Source organism: Dromiciops gliroides, chromosome 5 (genome assembly GCF_019393635.1).
Source record: "Dromiciops gliroides isolate mDroGli1 chromosome 5, mDroGli1.pri, whole genome shotgun sequence".
NCBI lineage: Eukaryota > Metazoa > Chordata > Mammalia > Microbiotheria > Microbiotheriidae > Dromiciops > Dromiciops gliroides.
The window spans coordinates 221,648,062-221,665,489 of NC_057865.1; the positions used below are offsets into that span (position 1 = coordinate 221,648,062).

The 17,428-nt window shown below is 47.5% G+C and overlaps 1 protein-coding gene across 1 annotated transcript; it reads left to right on the forward strand.

The window, feature by feature from the left end:
* The first annotated feature begins 10,430 nt into the window (after window positions 1-10,430).
* HOXC10 (homeobox C10) lies at window positions 10,431-15,302 on the forward strand. Its single transcript, XM_043965150.1, has 2 exons — window positions 10,431-11,247; window positions 14,987-15,302. The coding sequence occupies exons 1-2, from the start codon at window positions 10,497-10,499 to the stop codon at window positions 15,262-15,264; spliced, it is 1,029 nt and encodes a 342-aa protein (XP_043821085.1). The 5' UTR covers window positions 10,431-10,496; the 3' UTR covers window positions 15,265-15,302.
* Window positions 15,303-17,428: the final 2,126 nt, after the last annotated feature.

The following is a 17,428-nucleotide window of genomic DNA, read 5'->3' on the forward strand; positions in this document are numbered from 1 at the left end:
TTCTGTTCAAAATTATTATTTCATTGAACCCTTTCATTAGGTTTTCCCCTTCTCCAAATCCTCAGTGTAGCAACCACTCTATGTATGTCATGACAGACACTGTAGATACAGGCATTTCTGGATGAGAAGGGGAAAGCAAGACTTTTGAGGACGGGAGGCTAGAGGAGGGGGACAGGGAGATGGGAGACAATACGAGAGATGCATGTGACATATAATCTTTGTATGCTTATGGAATACTATATGCCCTCTGTGCTCGTGTGTAGATGAGTGTATGTGGGTAGCTTCCCCTTCAGGCCGAGGAAACGGAGACTCCATTTTCCCTTCTTAATCCTCTCCTTTCTCATATGCACTCGGGGCCTGGTCCAAACTACCAGCAACGTTGTGCTTTTAAGCACATGTTTGTTGTGGAGTTAATTGTAACCATCATCGAATTGAAATTTATAGGAATTTTCTTGGCTCCGCCGCCCTCCCTCCAGATGTCTCCGTCTGTCGCACTTAAATTTGCAGGATTTCCTCCACCCCCTTCAGGAGAAGACTGTATTGGAATTTTTATATATGGTGATTATTGGGAGAGGGAGGGAGAGAGAAGGAGGGGAGAGTCTTGGGGCCCTGAGATGGGGGAAGGGGAGATGGGGCACAGCAATAATTACCCACGGTACCCCCTCCCGCCTAAGGCACCGTTGGAATAAAAAGTCGAAGGCCAGTACACTCTCCCTTCTCTCACTCTCCCTTCCCCTTCCCCCCGCCCCCGCACCCCCCAGCACAAATGGTAAGGACACCTCACGGTTTCTCTAGACATAACAAGCAAGAGCTAGGATGTCCTCGGACCATCCACTGGGGCCTCCTGTCTGCCTACAGTATTGCTCCTACCAGTGTATAAAATCAGCAAGATTTGTTTTATGGAGAGGGACATAGAAGTGGGGAGGGGGGTTAGGGCTTCGAGGAGGAGATGGCTGGAGTGGGGTGAGGAGAGAAGCCTCAGCACCCAACTGTATTTGCATGTGGGTTTCCCAAAGATAGAAGGAGGGATTCTCCTGAAGTGTCTTTTCACCCTTTCAGCCCCTGATTCATGGGGAGTGGGGGGAGGGAGTGTTCTCTAGTTTGTTATACTCTACTCAATTTAATTTAATGGGGGGGGGGGGTGGATTGGGAGGATCCCATTCCCTCCTTCAAGCACTCTCCATATTCGGACATGTCCAATTCACAGAAAACATTTTTCAATATTAGATGAAAGAAAAGGAGCGAATTGACTGGTATTGTGCTTCGTTTGACGTCGGAGAAGCTGTCAGTTCAGGAGTCGGGTGACTCTGTTTAGTTTAGATAAGTTGGTACCAATTTATATCCTGTACAGATGGACATATACAGTTTATTCATAAGGTTTGTTTCCAGAGTGAGTTAGGGAGAGAGGTGAATCTCTGAGGAAGAGCATGATTTGTTTTTCCTCCTGGTTTTGTGTGTTTATTTAATTCTTTACATATATATGGTTTTAGACACGTGGGCACATACACAGTTTGTCTATATGGGGGGGTGTAATTGTGCAGAATGTATTCCAGAGTATTTGCGTGTGAGTGTGAATGTGTGCGTGTGTGCGTGTGTATGTGTGTGTGTTCCCGTGCACTGTATGCTTCCCTGCTGAAGGGTCGTGAGATCAGAGAGGTGGCTGGCTGGTTGGCTGACTTGGGGAGAGTGATGTGTTCCCGATAAAATAAGATGGGGATAAATATGTTAAATACACAGAAAGAAAGAAAATAAATTAACTCTAGTGATTCGAGGAGACTTGGCTGGCTTTGGGGAAAATAGAATTGAAACCTTAGGGAATTGACCCGAGCCTCCTAGGAGTAGGGTGCTGGAGAATTGGTTGGGCGGGGGCAGAATTGGAAGTGGGGCGTAAAAGGGTACGACGGAGACAGCTTATTGAGGTGTTGAGGTAGAAAGAAAACAATTCTGGAAGTCCTAATGCTTCCCTGGTCAGGATCTCCTCGATACTGCCTCTTGCTATTCTTACAATCTTATCCCCTGCCCCGCAAAAAGAGAGAGAGAAAGGTTATTCCCCACCACCCCCCTTAAGAAAATCCACCTTTGATTCAATAAGCACTGGACCAAGCCAGAGCTGCTCCAGCGTGGAGCCCGCTCCCGAGTTTTGTAGCTTCGGTTAATCCCCTCCAACAGCGGCGCTTCCAGGGAACAAAAGATACTAGTCTAGACGCCGCCATAAAGCGCCCCCCGCGCCTCTAAAACCAGCTTCATTTTGGCCTTAACGACCCAGTCTGGCCTGTGGGAGAAAGCTTCCGCACTAAACAGTAAACAAATCGGAGAGGGAATTTTCCTGAATCTCCCCTCCCTAATACGCACACACCCCAACCCCCTTTCCTTGCCGTTTTTTCCTGCCTCTTTCCTTTCTCAGCTCTTCGGCTCCCCAAACCCTCTCCTTATCCCCCCCCCCCCCCAGTAAATAAACCCGAGGCCTAGTTCAAAGTTTCCTGGAGCTAAAGAGGAATGCTGGTCGTAAAATCCAAGTTTATAGCGCACGTGGGAGTTTACAAGGGTATTAAGTGGTGTGGCCCTGGAGGGAGAGCCCGCTGGGCCCCTTGCCCTGGCCAGGTCCCTCCCCCTACCTTTTTAGGGCGACGGGGCAAGGGAGACTTGGGGGGACTTGAAAATATATTGGGGTGTAAAGATCAAGGAGAGGATGTTGGAGAGCCTTGCAAGTTCAGATGTTCATCTAGAGGCTCGGAAGGGATTCTTAGAATATACTGAGTCTGAACTCTAGTTCTTCATACCTCCCATCCCTCCCAAAGTGCATTTTTGGAGAAGAAACACAGGACACAAAGGGAGGTAGGAGCATCGGATAAATGGAGCATTTTGGAAAGAAGCGAGAGGGGTCCAGCTATTAGGCTCTACTACCAGACCAGACTGGGAGTACAGACGACCCTCCCCAAGCAGAGGGAAAGACCGGAGGGTGCTTTCTCAGGTGGGGAGTTCAGGGTTTTCTCACCAAGGAAAGGAAGAACTTTGAACTTCAAGGGAGTCAAGGGCGCCACCTCTAACCCCTCCCCTCTCAGAGCAGAGTCCAAAAGACTAGGCCTGGTCAGGCTTGGGGGGGGGGGGTGGATCCTTCCTTGGGGCAGTGGTTCTCGGTGCCTGGAGAGAATATTCCCATTCAATCTCATATCTTCCTTTCCCTTAACCAATCTCCCATCAGTCCACACCAGTCCACGCGACAACACTTCTTTATTATTCTTATAAACCTTTTGAAATGGCAACACTGGGGAAGTTTTCAAAACTTTGTTTGGCATAAAAGTTTTACAAGATTTTCCCCTCCCCTTTTTCCTTCCCCCCTCCCTTTTTTTTTCTGTCCACGCCCAGAGTTAAATCCTGGATCCCTGCCCGATGTTTCCCTGAGGGATAGGGCGTCAGTGCTGGTTGGGGGGCCTAGGTTTTACTCCCTCTCAGTTCATAACCAGAAAGCACTGCCTAAAGCAGATGGGGGAAGGGGGAATGAAGATACTCCTACAAGAATTCCCACCTTGGATCTGAGTTCTCAGAGATGACCCAGAAGTCCAATGGAGTTTTCTTTTTCTGTTCTCAGGATACCCTCCCTCAAAGTTTCCCAAAATGAAGGCAGCTTCTAGGATCACTTCAAGGAGGAGAAACCTATATAAGTGGGACAGACCTACCCCTACACACACACACACACACACACACACACACACACTCTCACACACACTCACACACACTCACACTCATACTCACACTTTCTATCACACACACACTCATACACAGAGCAATTGTGCTCCCTGTCTCACTTAGGTGGGTGTATTCTCTCTCACACACTCATACACTCACACACTCACACACGCAGTCCCTGAAGTAGAGAAACATAACCTTGACTCCAATCCAGGAAGCGATTTGGGTAGGGTTGATGTACAGAGATCTTACCAGCCAGGAGCCCCAAGCTGGGGAGCAGGGTCAACAATGGCTTTGAAGAGGCTTTGAGGCTAGAGACAGAGAGACTGAGAAGACAAGAAACTCAGGGTCCTCAGCAGTCGCTTCCGGAGAGTTGTCGACCTCGGGACCCGGCGGAGAAATGAGAACAAAGGCTCCGAGCGTTGGGAAGTGGACTTGAAACAGCAAACCCAGGACCTCTCGCTCGCTCTCGCTCTCTCTCTGCCCGTAGGTCTTTGGGTGAATTATCTGGTCCAGTTCTCCACTAACTTTCAGGATGCCAGGATGAGGGAGAGAGTAGAAAAAGGATAGTGAGATAGCCATCTATTCTTTTGCTCAACCAGCTAAATCTTTCACGTGCTTTCTTCTCCACCTCGCAGTCCCACAGACTTTGGACAAAGTGTCCCTAAATTCATATCTGTCCTAGGGTGCCAACCAGGCTGAGAAAACGAAGTATGGTGTGACCTACTATGAGGGTGGGGGGGTGGGGTGAGGAAGCCATTCGGAGCGGGTAGAGAGTATTAGAATAAGAGGTTATATGGACTTGGAGTTGGGGATCCATAAGCTCTCCTAAAGATGAAGAAACTTTCTTGTTTTTCCATATTCGTTACTTCAAATGGCCTTTTCTGGGGCCTGAATGATGGTACCCCTACCCTTCACCTTTTATCCAAGGAGAGCTCTCAGCCTTCCCTGGCGCCGCCCTCTGGGAGCAACCTGAGAAGGTCAACAGCAAATCCACTGGGCTTGGGATGTTCGGTGGGGAGCCCCAGAGCTTCCATAAAAATCCTACAGTTTTTCCCTTAAAGAAAGGCAGTCAGAAAGGAGAGGTGAGAACTGCTGCAGTCTTCACTTTGTCAAGGAAAATTATAAAGTATGATAAAAAGAAAGAAAAAAGAGAGATGAAATAAGGAAGGAGAAAAGAGAAATAAAGGAAGAAATTAGAAAGAATAAAGGAAAGAGAAATGGAGAAAAGAAAAGGGAAATGGGAAGGAAAGGGTAAAAAGTCAATTTTCTAAAAGTGCCTTGGTTTGGTCTGGAGAAGCAGCGGACTAAAAAACTTTGGGATCTATCCCTGGAAGAGGAATTTAATAAGGTTAAAGAAAATGCAAACTTTCTGTCTTTTCTGCCCGGAGAATCCCAGCCCGCCTGTCCCACTCAACCTCAACTCACGTCCTCCCAGCAGCCAGGGATGGTTGGAGAGACAAATTCAGGGATTGGGAGACAGGGGCATTTCGGAAATAAACCATAAAACCAAAGGCCTGAGGTGACTCGTGGCCCGCAAAAACACAAAAACAAGAACCAACTCCCTCCCCGCCAGAATTTCTCGCTTTCTGCTCTGTTTTTCTTCGGAGCTTTTGTCTGGGTTTTTTTTTTTGGGGGGGGGGGCGGGAATCGAGTAAATGTGAGTGAGGTAAGAAAATAATTGGCATGATTAGTGTTCTCCGACTGGGAGGGGGGTGGTATTCTTGTGTATATAATGAGAAACGGAGGATGTTTTATCTGAATACATCGGAAGAATATAGGGCCGGTGTGTACGATCTTTTGATCACTACCCTTTCCTGAAGGTTTCTGCTCTGGATATATTTGTGTCCCTATCTGTGTTTATCAGACACAAACATGTACATTGTAAAAAGGCAGATACCTCTGTGTGTTTACAAAATATAATACATAAAATGTATATTTATAAACGCTCATTCAAATATGTAGTAAAGGCTGCTGATTATTTTATTTGTATTAAAACACGGTCGCTAAGTAAACGCGTGACTGGGTTTCTTCATAACCATATAGATTTCAAAACCTAAATTTGTATATGTATCCATGCTCTGAGGCCTCCAAAGACACTAACCTATTTTTTTTTTCAATCTTCCTCGGGTCAGTCAGCTTCCTTCCTTTAGATTTTACGAAAGATCCTCGAGACGGGCACCCATATCCAGGGCTGAGCGAAGAGGACAAAAGCTATTCTTTCACGAGGGAGAAAACGGAATTTTTTTCTTTGATTACAAATCTGCGGAAATCAAAACTCTCAAATCTCTGTAATTTAGATCCCTGGATGCCGCCTGTGCCCTTCGATCTTCCTTTCGCTGGAAGCGATTCCAACACATACGCAGGCACAAATGTACGTGCATACTGGAATTACATTATATTTTTTAACCATCTCTGGAATTAAAAAAAAAAAATCCCTGTTCCTGAGGAAAGTCCTTTTGTTTTTTTAGAGGGTTAAGTAGGGGTGTTCTTCAGTCTCTTTTCGAGGTCTCCTGTCCCTATTTTTTTCTGCCTTCTCATCTCATATTTTGCTTTAAAATTAAGGCTTTTTATCCTGTTCTGGCCCAATCCCTGACCTCTGGTTCTTTCTATCCACATTATCAGACTTAGCCTATACAGAGAGCCACATTCCCCACTATCGAGTAGAGAGCTCCCCATTTCAGCGGAGTCCGGTTTTAGTGAATACAATGGTGATAAAGAACCTCCTAGCTGGAGAGTGGGGTACACAGCAGGCAACTCTGGGAGAGGTTCAGCCAAATGACCCAGGGCCACCCAAAAAAATACATCTCTTTTTGGCCCTAGAATTACGGCGGAAAGGGAAGCAGCAGAGTAAACTAGGAAATTGGAAAGGATTATTGTTGTGTGTGCAAAGAAGGGGCTGGGCCTATGCCCAGCTGAGGTACATGGATCTCCTAGATAACTGAAAGATCCCCCCAATCCTTACCCGCATCAAATGAACTGGGCTCCCTAGCTTTACTGACCAGTCGGGGAAAGGAAGTGAGGTAGCAACTAAAAGGGAAAAAAAAAAAAGAACAAATTCCTGAAAAGAAAAAAAGTGGAGGGCAATGATGTGATCCGTGCCATAGTAAAATTCCTCTCCCCCCTCCCCCCAGATATTTATTCAAACGAAACTTGAAATTTCAGAAAAGGGTTTGTCACCTTTGGACAGACTGAACAGGCGGGCAGGAACCAGGAGAAGAAAAAAGAATTCTTTGGAGTGTGTGATTGGGAGCTCTCATTCCCTCGAGTCTGGGGCCTAGGGCCTAGGTCGAGAGCCTTCAGGCAGGGGGGACGCGGCCGCCGCTTTCTGGGTGTCTTTGAACGCCAGGGCCGGGACAATAGGATGGAATCTGCCTTTGCTCATGGCCTAGAGAAAGGGAGAGTCAGGGAAGAGAGGGCGGAGGCCCAGGGAAGATCTTGAATTTTCTCCAAATCTCGAACCCTAAAAAGATGCCTCTAGCCACAGTCCCCCTCTCCCCCCCTCAATGTTAAAGTCAGCTCTTTTCCTATTCCCAGGACACTCTGGGGTCCGTGCTCCTCACCCACGTCCCCCTCCCAAAGTCTGTAAACCTCCTTCCCCCATAAGTTATTAAAGTCCTCCTTGCTCACTGTCGCCTGCTTTAATAGAGCCGCGTTCGCTTTTATCCTGCGTAATTAGAGGCGAACATTTGTCCCACCGGGGGTCCCACTTAAGCTGATGAATTTGATTTCTTTTTTCATTAATGGACCGTGTTTATCATACTTCTAATTATTTCAACTTTAAACACTATTTGTTCTGGTGAGGAGGTGGGAGGCAAAGGCAGAGTCTCCACCTCATTGGATGGGGTATTATTATTCCTCTTAATAACCCTGAAGATTCTTATTAGTGTACATCCCCCTCCCCAAGCTCTGAGGTGAGGGTAGGGGTGGGGGTGGGGGTGGATATTATTATGGGGGGGGCAGGGCGGAGGGGAGAGAATTGAAGGGCGGGAACTTTACTCCCTTGGCTTTATCTGTTTAAATCCCAGGTTGGGTCTGGAGGGAGGTTTTGTTTGGCTTTGAGGGGGAATCTGGATTTTCTCTCCAGCCCCTCCGTCGTCCCCCCCCCCAGTCCCTTTTCCAAGTGAGCCTTGGGTCCAAGGGACCGCTGACTCAGCACAGCTACGTAGTCCAGGGGCCCCGTGGATGTAGTGGCGAAGAGGGCTCAGTTTCCCTCCAGCTCGGAGGCCCAGAAAACCGCCGAGAGAACCCGTCAAGCCCCAGACAAACCCGCAAGGATAGTGAGGCTGGGGAGTTGGGATGGAGGGGGTGAGACACAAATTCCTAGGCGAGTTTGGGGGCCGAGGATGATAAAGACAGGGGAGAGGGCCGGGAAGGAAGGAAAATAAAAGCACAGCCAAAGAGGGGGAGGGAGAGCCCCCCAAAGCCATATAATTCTCAATTGCTTTGGTCTTTAATTTCATCGCCCTATAAATGAGGAAATATCAGTTCCCATACTAAATTTTTATCCTCGGCTGATAAATATGACGGGGGAATTTTCGTTGGGTCCTCGTAAAAGCGAACGGTTTCGATCAAACTGGTGGGAAAGGACTATGCAGATAATACAAACAGACTGGCCGTAAAGCGTCGGGTCGCTTTCGAAGGAGGGAGGGGGTGGGGAAGGCTTGGGGTGGGGGGACAAATGGTTCTTTGCTAGAAGCCGGCTGAGCCTCTTCTGCTGCCTAAAGCCTTTAACCTTGTCCAAGAAAACGGCGCGACATGGCTCGGCTGGCCACAGATCTATTTCTCCGGCCAAGCAAGTCCAGAGACGCCTGCAGAAAACTCTTGGCCCAAACCATTTCCAAACCAATTCCACCTCTGGGAATTGGAGGTGTGTGTGGGTGGGTGGGGGGGCGATCTGAGTCACCCTCCTCCCCTCATCCGCTGGATCGGAGCCTTCTGCCGCAGAGCGCTCCAAATCTTGTTTCTTTCTGACCTGGAGGACGGAAAATTCAATTTATTTTCGCAACCCCCTCCACCCCTCACGTTTCCTTAGTTTGCCCCCAGTATCTGGCACTACTGTTGCTGGACAGGGCTGGGCTGCCTTTTCTGGGAGGCACCCCGACTTGCTTCTTCAAAGCCCAGCGGAAGGTGGTCAGCCCTAGTCCTTTTTTTTTTTTTTTTTTTTTTTGCCCCAGCGCAGAGGGTGCTGGCCAGGGGTGAACCGTTGGGGAAGCGGGACCCAGGAAAAGGATCAGACGGCCACAGAAAAAATGTGGGGCTACCGGAATGACCAGTTATTCTTCGGTCCCGTTTTTTAAGAGGATGGGGGTGGGGTGGGAGAGAAGCAAGGAGAGAATGTAGTTCGCTTTGGGAGAAAGGCAAGCGGGAAATGAGAAAATAATTACTTCCAACTTGTATCGTTCCTGTTTCTCTCTGTTTATTACACACGATACACTCTCCCCTACCCTCCTAAAAAATCTCCCTCAACCCTCCTTTCAATTCGTATATTAGACAATCCTGGACTAGGTTCTGTTTCCTCGATTGGTCTCCCGGATTTCTGTCTTCGGCCGCTGGTTCCTCGGGGATGGAACTGTTTCCCAGATTTTTTTCCCCATTCTTTCTCTTTCCAGGTATATGTTTCCCTATTTTGGGAAAGGGTAAGGAAAGCAAGTTAGCGAATCACAGAGATAATTCGGTTTCCCCACTCCCTTCCAAGTAGAGACGAACCCGGATATAAGGCGATGGTCCTAGAGAATGACATTTAGAAACCCGTCGGGCTAGGATAGAGAAGTGGAGGGGGAAAAAGGCAATAATAGTGGGGCAATGAGGGGTTCAAACAACAGTGGTGGGGAGAGGGAGAGAATACTTTCTCGTTCTGGGAGTCCCTGATATCTTATCAGAAACTCCTCCGGGAGGAGCCACCAAGTTACCCTTCCCCCCAAAGGGATTTCTTTCTACCAACAAACCCCAGCAGGAACCTGACCCTCGACTGTTCTCCCTGACAAACGCTACTCTAGTCCGCCCCAATCTCAAATTACTACCCGGAGAGATCTAGAAAAAAAGAGGAGGGAAGGAGAAAAGTTTAGTTCAATTTGAAGTCCTTCCTTGGGTCCCCCACCCTTTCCAGGTCACCCATGGCTCCAAGATCCTCAGACACCCTCCCCCATACACACATACATTGAGAGAAAGGATGGGGTTGGGAAAGGAGAGAAAAGGAAGAAGGGGAAAGAAATAAGTACCTGAAGTAATATCTTGACCTTTTAATTTGAATTTGACTTTGTTTTTATTTCCAGTTGCCTTTCTCTTTCTCCCTTACTCACTCCCCCCCACCCAGCAAATACACTTTAGCTATTGGTAAATAAACCCCACTGTCCCTCTACCCCACACCCCCTTCAACCGTATCTCCTTCAACTTCTCCCCTCCCTCACCGCAGCCCCCCCATCCCCGCCCCCGCCCGTTGGTCCACCAGTCCTTAGGTCTCTTCCTTTGTTCAACGTGAAGGTCTCTGATGTTCTTACCTAGCCTCGACTGCTAGGTGGCGCTGTTACTCCACGATGCGCGCTCTCTCTGCCTACAACTTGACCCCGCTGACGTCACGGCCGTCTGAATCGTCAAGGCCATTTTCAAATCCCATTGGTCTAGCGGTCACATGGTGAGGACCCGGTGCTTGGATAATTATGGAGCTGATATTTTCTCCGAGGCCCTCCCCCCTCCCTCCCTTGTCCCTCCCTTCACTCCCCCTCCACCCCCCACCCCCGGATGGGGAAAAAAAAAGATGTCAGCTCTTCGGCTGTAGTATTGCTCCTTAAAAACCCCTCTCTCTGAAAATGACATGCCCTCGCCATGTAACTCCTAACTCGTATTTGGAGCCCCTGGCTGCGTCTTGCAGAGCGGAGACCTATACGTCCAACCCAGGGATGTACATGCAATCCGGGAGTGACTTCAACTGTGGGGTGATGAGGAACTGTGGGATTGTGCCCTCTCTCTCCAAGAGAGACGAGGGCGGCAGCCCCAGCCTCTCTCTCAATACCTACCCGTCTTACCTTTCGCAGCTGGACTCGTGGTGCGATCCCAAAACCGCGTACCGTATAGAACAACCTGTTGGCAGACAGCTGTCGTCCTGCTCCTACCCAACTAGTGTGAAGGAGGAGAATGTGTGTTGCATGTATAGCGCCGAGAAAAGGGCAAAAAGTGGTCCTGAGACAGCCCTCTACCCTAACCCCTTGCCCGAGTCCTGCCTCGGGGAGCACGAAGTCCCTGTCCCCAGCTATTATAGAGCCAGCCAGAGCTACCCCACCCTGGAGAAACCGCCCCACTGCTCTGGGGCGAGCGAGTTCGAGGCGAGTTTCGAACCCCGGGCTAGCCTCCATCCCCGGAGTGAACATCTGGAATCGCCTCAGCTTGGGGGGAAAGTGAGTTTCCCGGAGACTCCCAAGTCGGACAGCCAGACCCCGAGTCCCAACGAAATCAAAACGGAGAAGAGCCTGGTGGGACCCAAAACCAGCCCTTCGGAAAGCGAGAAGGAACTGAGTAAGAATACAGACACCAGTACCGATAATTCGGATAACGAAGCGAAAGGTAAGCCCAGACTAGAGGGAAAGGGGTCCCGGCTGGGACCGGTGGGAACTTGGTCTTCGTAACCTTTTTGGGGGGGGAGGGGGAGAGATGAGGAGTAGATCAGAAACTCTGGGGCAGGAGGCAGATTCCTGCCTCTACCACGAAATTAATAATAACAACGCCAATATTAACAACACTGGAATGGACTATGTGGCTTCTTCTTGTTATTATTAATATCGGATAGGACATTGCGGAACCGGAATGGGCTAGGTTGGAAGGCGCAGGGTTGGGCGTCTGCCCGCAGAATGGTTGGGGGTGGGGTGCTCCTTTCTATTGGGGGCTTTCTGTTAGCTTTCCAGTGTTTGCGTTTCCACCTCTTCGGTGCTGCCGATTTGGAGGCTTATTATTTTTACTTATTTATTTATTTTTTACCTAAGGTCAGAGGCTTGAAAATAGCTTAAAATGGCGATCTGCAGGCAGTGAGTGGCCCGGCAGAGCGCTTAGAGAAGAGAGCGAGAATTCACTTCGTTGCGTCTTCCCGGTTGAAAGTTGTTTCCGTGGTTGTTTTCGTTAGAATATTTTGTGCATATTTCTGAACGGTTTTTGTTCTGTTTTTCTGGGCTGCGAGGCTGCAGGGAGAGAGAGAGGCTATTAGGGGCTGAAGGTGCTCTCAGACCCTCTTTCCTCCATGCTCCAGTTCAGCTACTGCTGGGATTTGGGACTGAGAATTGATCTTGGTCATCCTTTGGTTTGGGGTTTGAGATTTTCTTTTTCTTTGTTATTACTGTCCTTTTTTTTTTTTAATTTGAATTTTGGCTTCTAGGTTAAATTGCAAGTGAGGGCTTGAGAGCTATGTGGGCGTGTGGCTTGTTGAGAGCGGTTTGCTCTCAGTCCGGGGTGAATGTGGCTTTGACTGGGTATGATTGTGATTTTGGTTGGAGGGATAGAAGCTTCCTTCCGCTGGAGTGCAGGGTTCAAGATTCAGTTGTGCTGAAGAAATCTGGATCTCTATGATCATGATCATTCCCTGGCTCCCTAGAAAGGATTTGGAGGAAATGGAGCTGGAATGAAGGGGGAGGGGGGTGCTAGATGAGTGGGGGAAATGAATTTCTCAGAAAAGTTGGAGAGAAATGCATCGGAATAGCACAACAGGGAAGAATAAACCCGCTCCCCACGCCGCTGGTGAGCTCGAGGCTCTATATAAGGGGTACTCATTTGGGTATAATGGCTGATGAAATATTGAGTGCCCGGGAGCCAGGGTGGTTATGATGCTTTGTATATAAATGAAAACTGTACATGTATATCTGAAGACCTGTGTGTTACACATACACATACACACACTCACATATATGCTTTTTGAAGGGTTGTGGTAAAAGACTTTCAACCTTCCTGCCCCGTTATGCAAAGGCATCCTAAAATCACCTTGTTGAATTGGCCTTTATAAAGCCCAGCCCTCCAGGGCGACAGAGTCCATCTTTTATCCCCAAAGGGAGAGAGACTCTGTGAGGGTTATGTGTGTATTTGCGTTATTCATGCACATATATAAGTTTGGGGAGTCAATGTAATATTTGCGTGCATGTTAAATACAGTTCATGGATACAAACATGCACCCAGACACACTGGAAGATATACTTTGTTGGGAGCTGCATCTCAACCCAACACAATGCAAAGTCAAGGTTAACAAAAAAACAAAACCAAAACCAAAATCAACACCCCTCTCTTCTCCTCCTTCCTCACCCACTCCAAAGGCTTCCCTCTCCTTTTTAGCCCATGGTTGTATGGATATATCTCACGCAACCAGTCATTTTTTCATATGTAGACATTTACTCTATTTCTGCCTCTTCTACCTGGGCTGTGGTAGAGGGTAGAGGCCATTCTCTTGTTTTAATCACCGCCCCCACCTCCCGCCAAAAAAAAAAAAAGCCCTCCAATATCGAAATTTTAAAAGCCAGGATATTGGTTGGGCTTGGTGGCCCTCTCTTTTATAAAACAGGTCGAGGTGTTGAAGAACAGGCAATAGACAATTTTTGGTATTCGGCTCCTTCCCTGGATACTCAAGTTTGTTTGTTTTTTTTCTTATGCCTAGTTTTTCTCCTTAATTTCCTCAAACAATGGCAGAAATGATAGGAGCTTTACTTGGTGCAATGAGGGGGCCCAGGACTTGCAACTTAGCGAAACCGATACCTTTAAGCAACATGCATCTTTTCCAGAAAACTACTTCTGAATTTGCCAATAGTCAAGCTTTTCCACAACCCAATTTCCAATGCCTTCTCTTCTTTTTTGTTAAGCAATATGTTAAGGAAAGAGATCTGTGTGTAAGTGTTTTTATATACATATGCGTGCATATATTCCTATGCCTGTATATTTTATCTGAACACACATACATGCAGGAGAGAAGGATTTGGAGGTTTGGTTGGCGAAGAAGCTCAGTAAATTCAGATGTAGTGGACTGGTAATGATCTAGTTTGTTAAAAGGCATATGGCTATGGTAGAGGGTTCTCTAAGCTGCAGGTCGCCTTCATTGAATCAAATAAAGTTCATATAAGATATAGAGCCTTGTCACAGAGCCACACATGTATATACATTTTAATCTAATCTAAGTACACAATATGCACAGTGTATTTTGAAATATGTCATAATACACATATGCATTTAATCTAATCAAAGTACATAATATAGACATGGCTATATAACTTAATGTATGCACGTTGTATACACACTAACGTTATTTGTGTTTATATGTGTAAAATATATATGTATATAAATATTTGTATTGCACCAATATATGCACATTTACATGTTATACATATACACATATATGCGTGTACACACATTTTATATGTGTATATCATATATGTGTGTATATATACATATATACATACATATATATACATATATATATATTTCTGGGACCATGAAGTTGAGCTTGTTTCTTGGCCAAATCTTCCTCTTCCTCCATCTTAGCTCCCTTCCATCAAGGAGGTTTCCCAAGCGGGTGTCTCTTGGATGTCTCTGTGTTAATATGTGGGATTCAATAGTCTCCATCCCCCTTTCTCCACCAACACACCTTTGTTGGGGGAGCTGAAGAGGAGTTAGGAAAGTATTGTTGGAGAAAGTCAGGGTCCTGTCTGAGGCTGTTTATGGGGCGGGGAGTGGAGGGTAAAGGGAGAGGAATGGAGGATTAGTGGAGGAAAGTGATCTGGAGATGACCAACTTGAAAGGACTCGGGCAAGTTCCCTTGTTAGAGTCTGAAAAGGCCACTGGAGGCCAAAGACTCATTGCAGTTGTCTCTTGGATGGGGGCAAACCAGACTCCCTCACTCAGCTCAAACAAGGACAGGATTTTTCTTAGTGATTTTCCTCAGGGAAATAGGGCCAAGGGAGGGTCAGACGGCTAGGGGTGACCCTTAGGTACCATTCTTAGAAGGGAATACCTAGACCAATCTGGACCTCTTGGGTTCTTCTAGTTCTACATTAATTTGGTGCCCTAAAAAATGAGAACGAATTAATCTACCAGAAACTCAAAACCGTCCCCTTCCCCACTGCCTTCTCCCGAAAAAGGACTAAGCCCTAAGGATACTGTTCTGTCCTAAAGTCAGAGCCACGGACACCTTATCTCTGGGAGGGGGATGGGGGGGTGGGGAGCAGCTCCTCTCCCCTCTTAGTTCCTATTCCCCACCGCAGTCCATGTAACTCTATAGTGAGCTGCGATGTTTTGAGTCTTAGTGGGATACTTATATCAATAATGTTATTTTTAACAGAGGATATAAAGGCAGAAAACACGACAGGAAATTGGCTGACAGCAAAGAGCGGAAGGAAGAAGAGGTGCCCCTATACTAAACACCAGACGTTGGAACTGGAGAAAGAGTTTCTGTTCAATATGTATTTGACCCGAGAGCGCCGCCTGGAGATTAGCAAGACGATTAACCTTACAGACAGACAAGTCAAAATCTGGTTTCAAAATCGCAGAATGAAACTCAAGAAAATGAACCGAGAGAATCGAATTCGCGAACTGACCTCCAATTTTAATTTCACCTGAGCGCACAGGCTCCCCGCCCCCTCCCGCCCCCTTCTCTGTCCCCGCCCCCTCCTCCCCCTTTGTGCGGGCTAAGAGTTTTTCCCCCCAGTATAAATACACTGTGTATGCAAAAAGGAAAAAAAAAAGATCTCAAACTCTCTTTCGGAGGGACTTCTTGTTGGTGCAGCGAAGAAACCTCAATGTAAGCAAGAGAAGATCTAGATCTATATCTATACCTATGACTATATATGTGTGTGCATACACTCATTCAGCATCCTTGTAATCCATGTAGAGTTAAGGTTAAAGCCATCCAGACTGTTCAAAGAAAGAGAGAGAAAAGCCCACACACAAAAAAAAAAAAGAAAGAAAGAAAGAAGAAAAAGAAAAAAAAGAAAAATGTAAGGTATCCCCAGCAGCACGATAAGAATCGCTCCTTCCTCTGCATTGTATATTTAGGGTAATAGACGTTTTGGAAAGTTTGGCTAGTGTTGTGTGTTTGCTATAGCCACCCAGCGCTTCAGACGCCCCCCCCCCAAGTCCCACCCTACCCCATGAGTGTAGCTCTAAGTCCAGCTGAGAAATCTGCTCCGTGTCTTGTACTTGTACAGCTTTTGTCTCCCACCTCCCCCAAGCCCTCAGACCGACATCCCCACCTCCACGCTGAGAAATGACATCTCAGAGAGTCCCTCCAGAGGAACAATTCTGAAGAAAAGGAAAGGGCATAGACAGAATGACTGTCCTCCCTCCCTCCCCCCAAGATTAAACAAGTCCAGCTCTGGTCGTCGTGTTATTTAAAGATATTCTGTATGTTGTATCTTTTGCATGTAGCTTCCTGAATGGAGAAAAAAAATCCTAATAAATTTCCAGAATCTTACTCCTCAAATGGGTATATTTTTTAAAAGTGATTTTCAGCTCCATTTTCCTCCTCCCAGGGAGCTTGTGTGTGTGTGTGTGAGTGTGTGTGTATGTTTTGTGTGTTAGACTCATCTTTTAAAGGCTTCTAGAACGTCTCTTGGCGGGTTTAATATAAGTGAGAGGCCATAACGCTGATTTAAATATTATCCAGGTGACCACAATAAGTCAAGGTCATAAAACAGTAATGTCAGGACGGTCTTGGTACGCGCGAGAGGTGGATTTTATGATCTGCAAATATAATGTGGTGCCGCAGTAAAAGATGCATTTAAAGGTGACTGGAGGAGGGAAAGAGAGGCAGAGACGAAGCTGCAATCTTGAGAGGCAGACGGATCTGCTTGCCTGGGGTGTTGGGGCTAGGAGCCGTTCCCCAGTGCTCCTGGGGGGGGGACCCAGAGAGGCACCCCCCCCCGCACCCACCCACCTAAAGAGAGGAATAAACTTAACCGCCTGAGGGGGGGCGAAGAACCCAGCCCCCCTCTCTCCTTCCTCCACCTCGACAGCACTAGCAGAAAGCACCAAGGTAAGAGAAGAGATTTCTTTCTCTCCTTTTCGAAGCTGAGTGTGGGACTCGCTTAGCTCCCCAGGTGAAGGAGCAAGGTGGAAAGGGAAGAGGCTAAGGTGTCTCGATTGAGCCGTGTAAGGGCGCCATCGGGGGACTTTTCTATCAGCTTCTACCAGCGAAGGGGAAATACGGTGAGCAGCTCGGTTTCCACCTTTCTTCCTTTCGTCGGAACAACAGTGAATGGTGGGGTTAGGAGGCAAGAACTGGACCTCTTTGGGAGCAGATTGTTCGGGTTTTTCGAGGGCACGAGGGGTTTCCTCTGTGTTGTTATTCTCTGTCTAGGTGTTGCTGGGTCTGATCGCCTGTTGGGAATGGACTGAAGGAGTAGGGAGTGTGGCAGTGGGGTTTAAGGTTTAGTGTTTGGGTGTCTTTTGGTCGAATTGGTGTTTCCTGACGTTTTCCCTTTCCCTCTGTCCTCACTCCTGTGGCCGCTGTGGTTTGGAAATCGAGTGGCTAGCGGGTTGGAGCGGCCCTGGGCGCTTTGGTCGCCAGTCCACCCGCCTGCAGTTGCACTGCAAAATGAGGGCAAATTAGTGTGTGCGCCCTGAAGGGAAAAAAAGGCAGAGGGGGGAAAGAAGCCAAAGGTAGAGAGGGAAGGGTGGGTGGGGGAAGGGATACGATTAGGCAGACAGATGGAAGATCAGACAGTCAGACAACTAGACAGAAGGACAACTCTAGGAACTGGGTTCTGTTGATGAGGAGAAGACA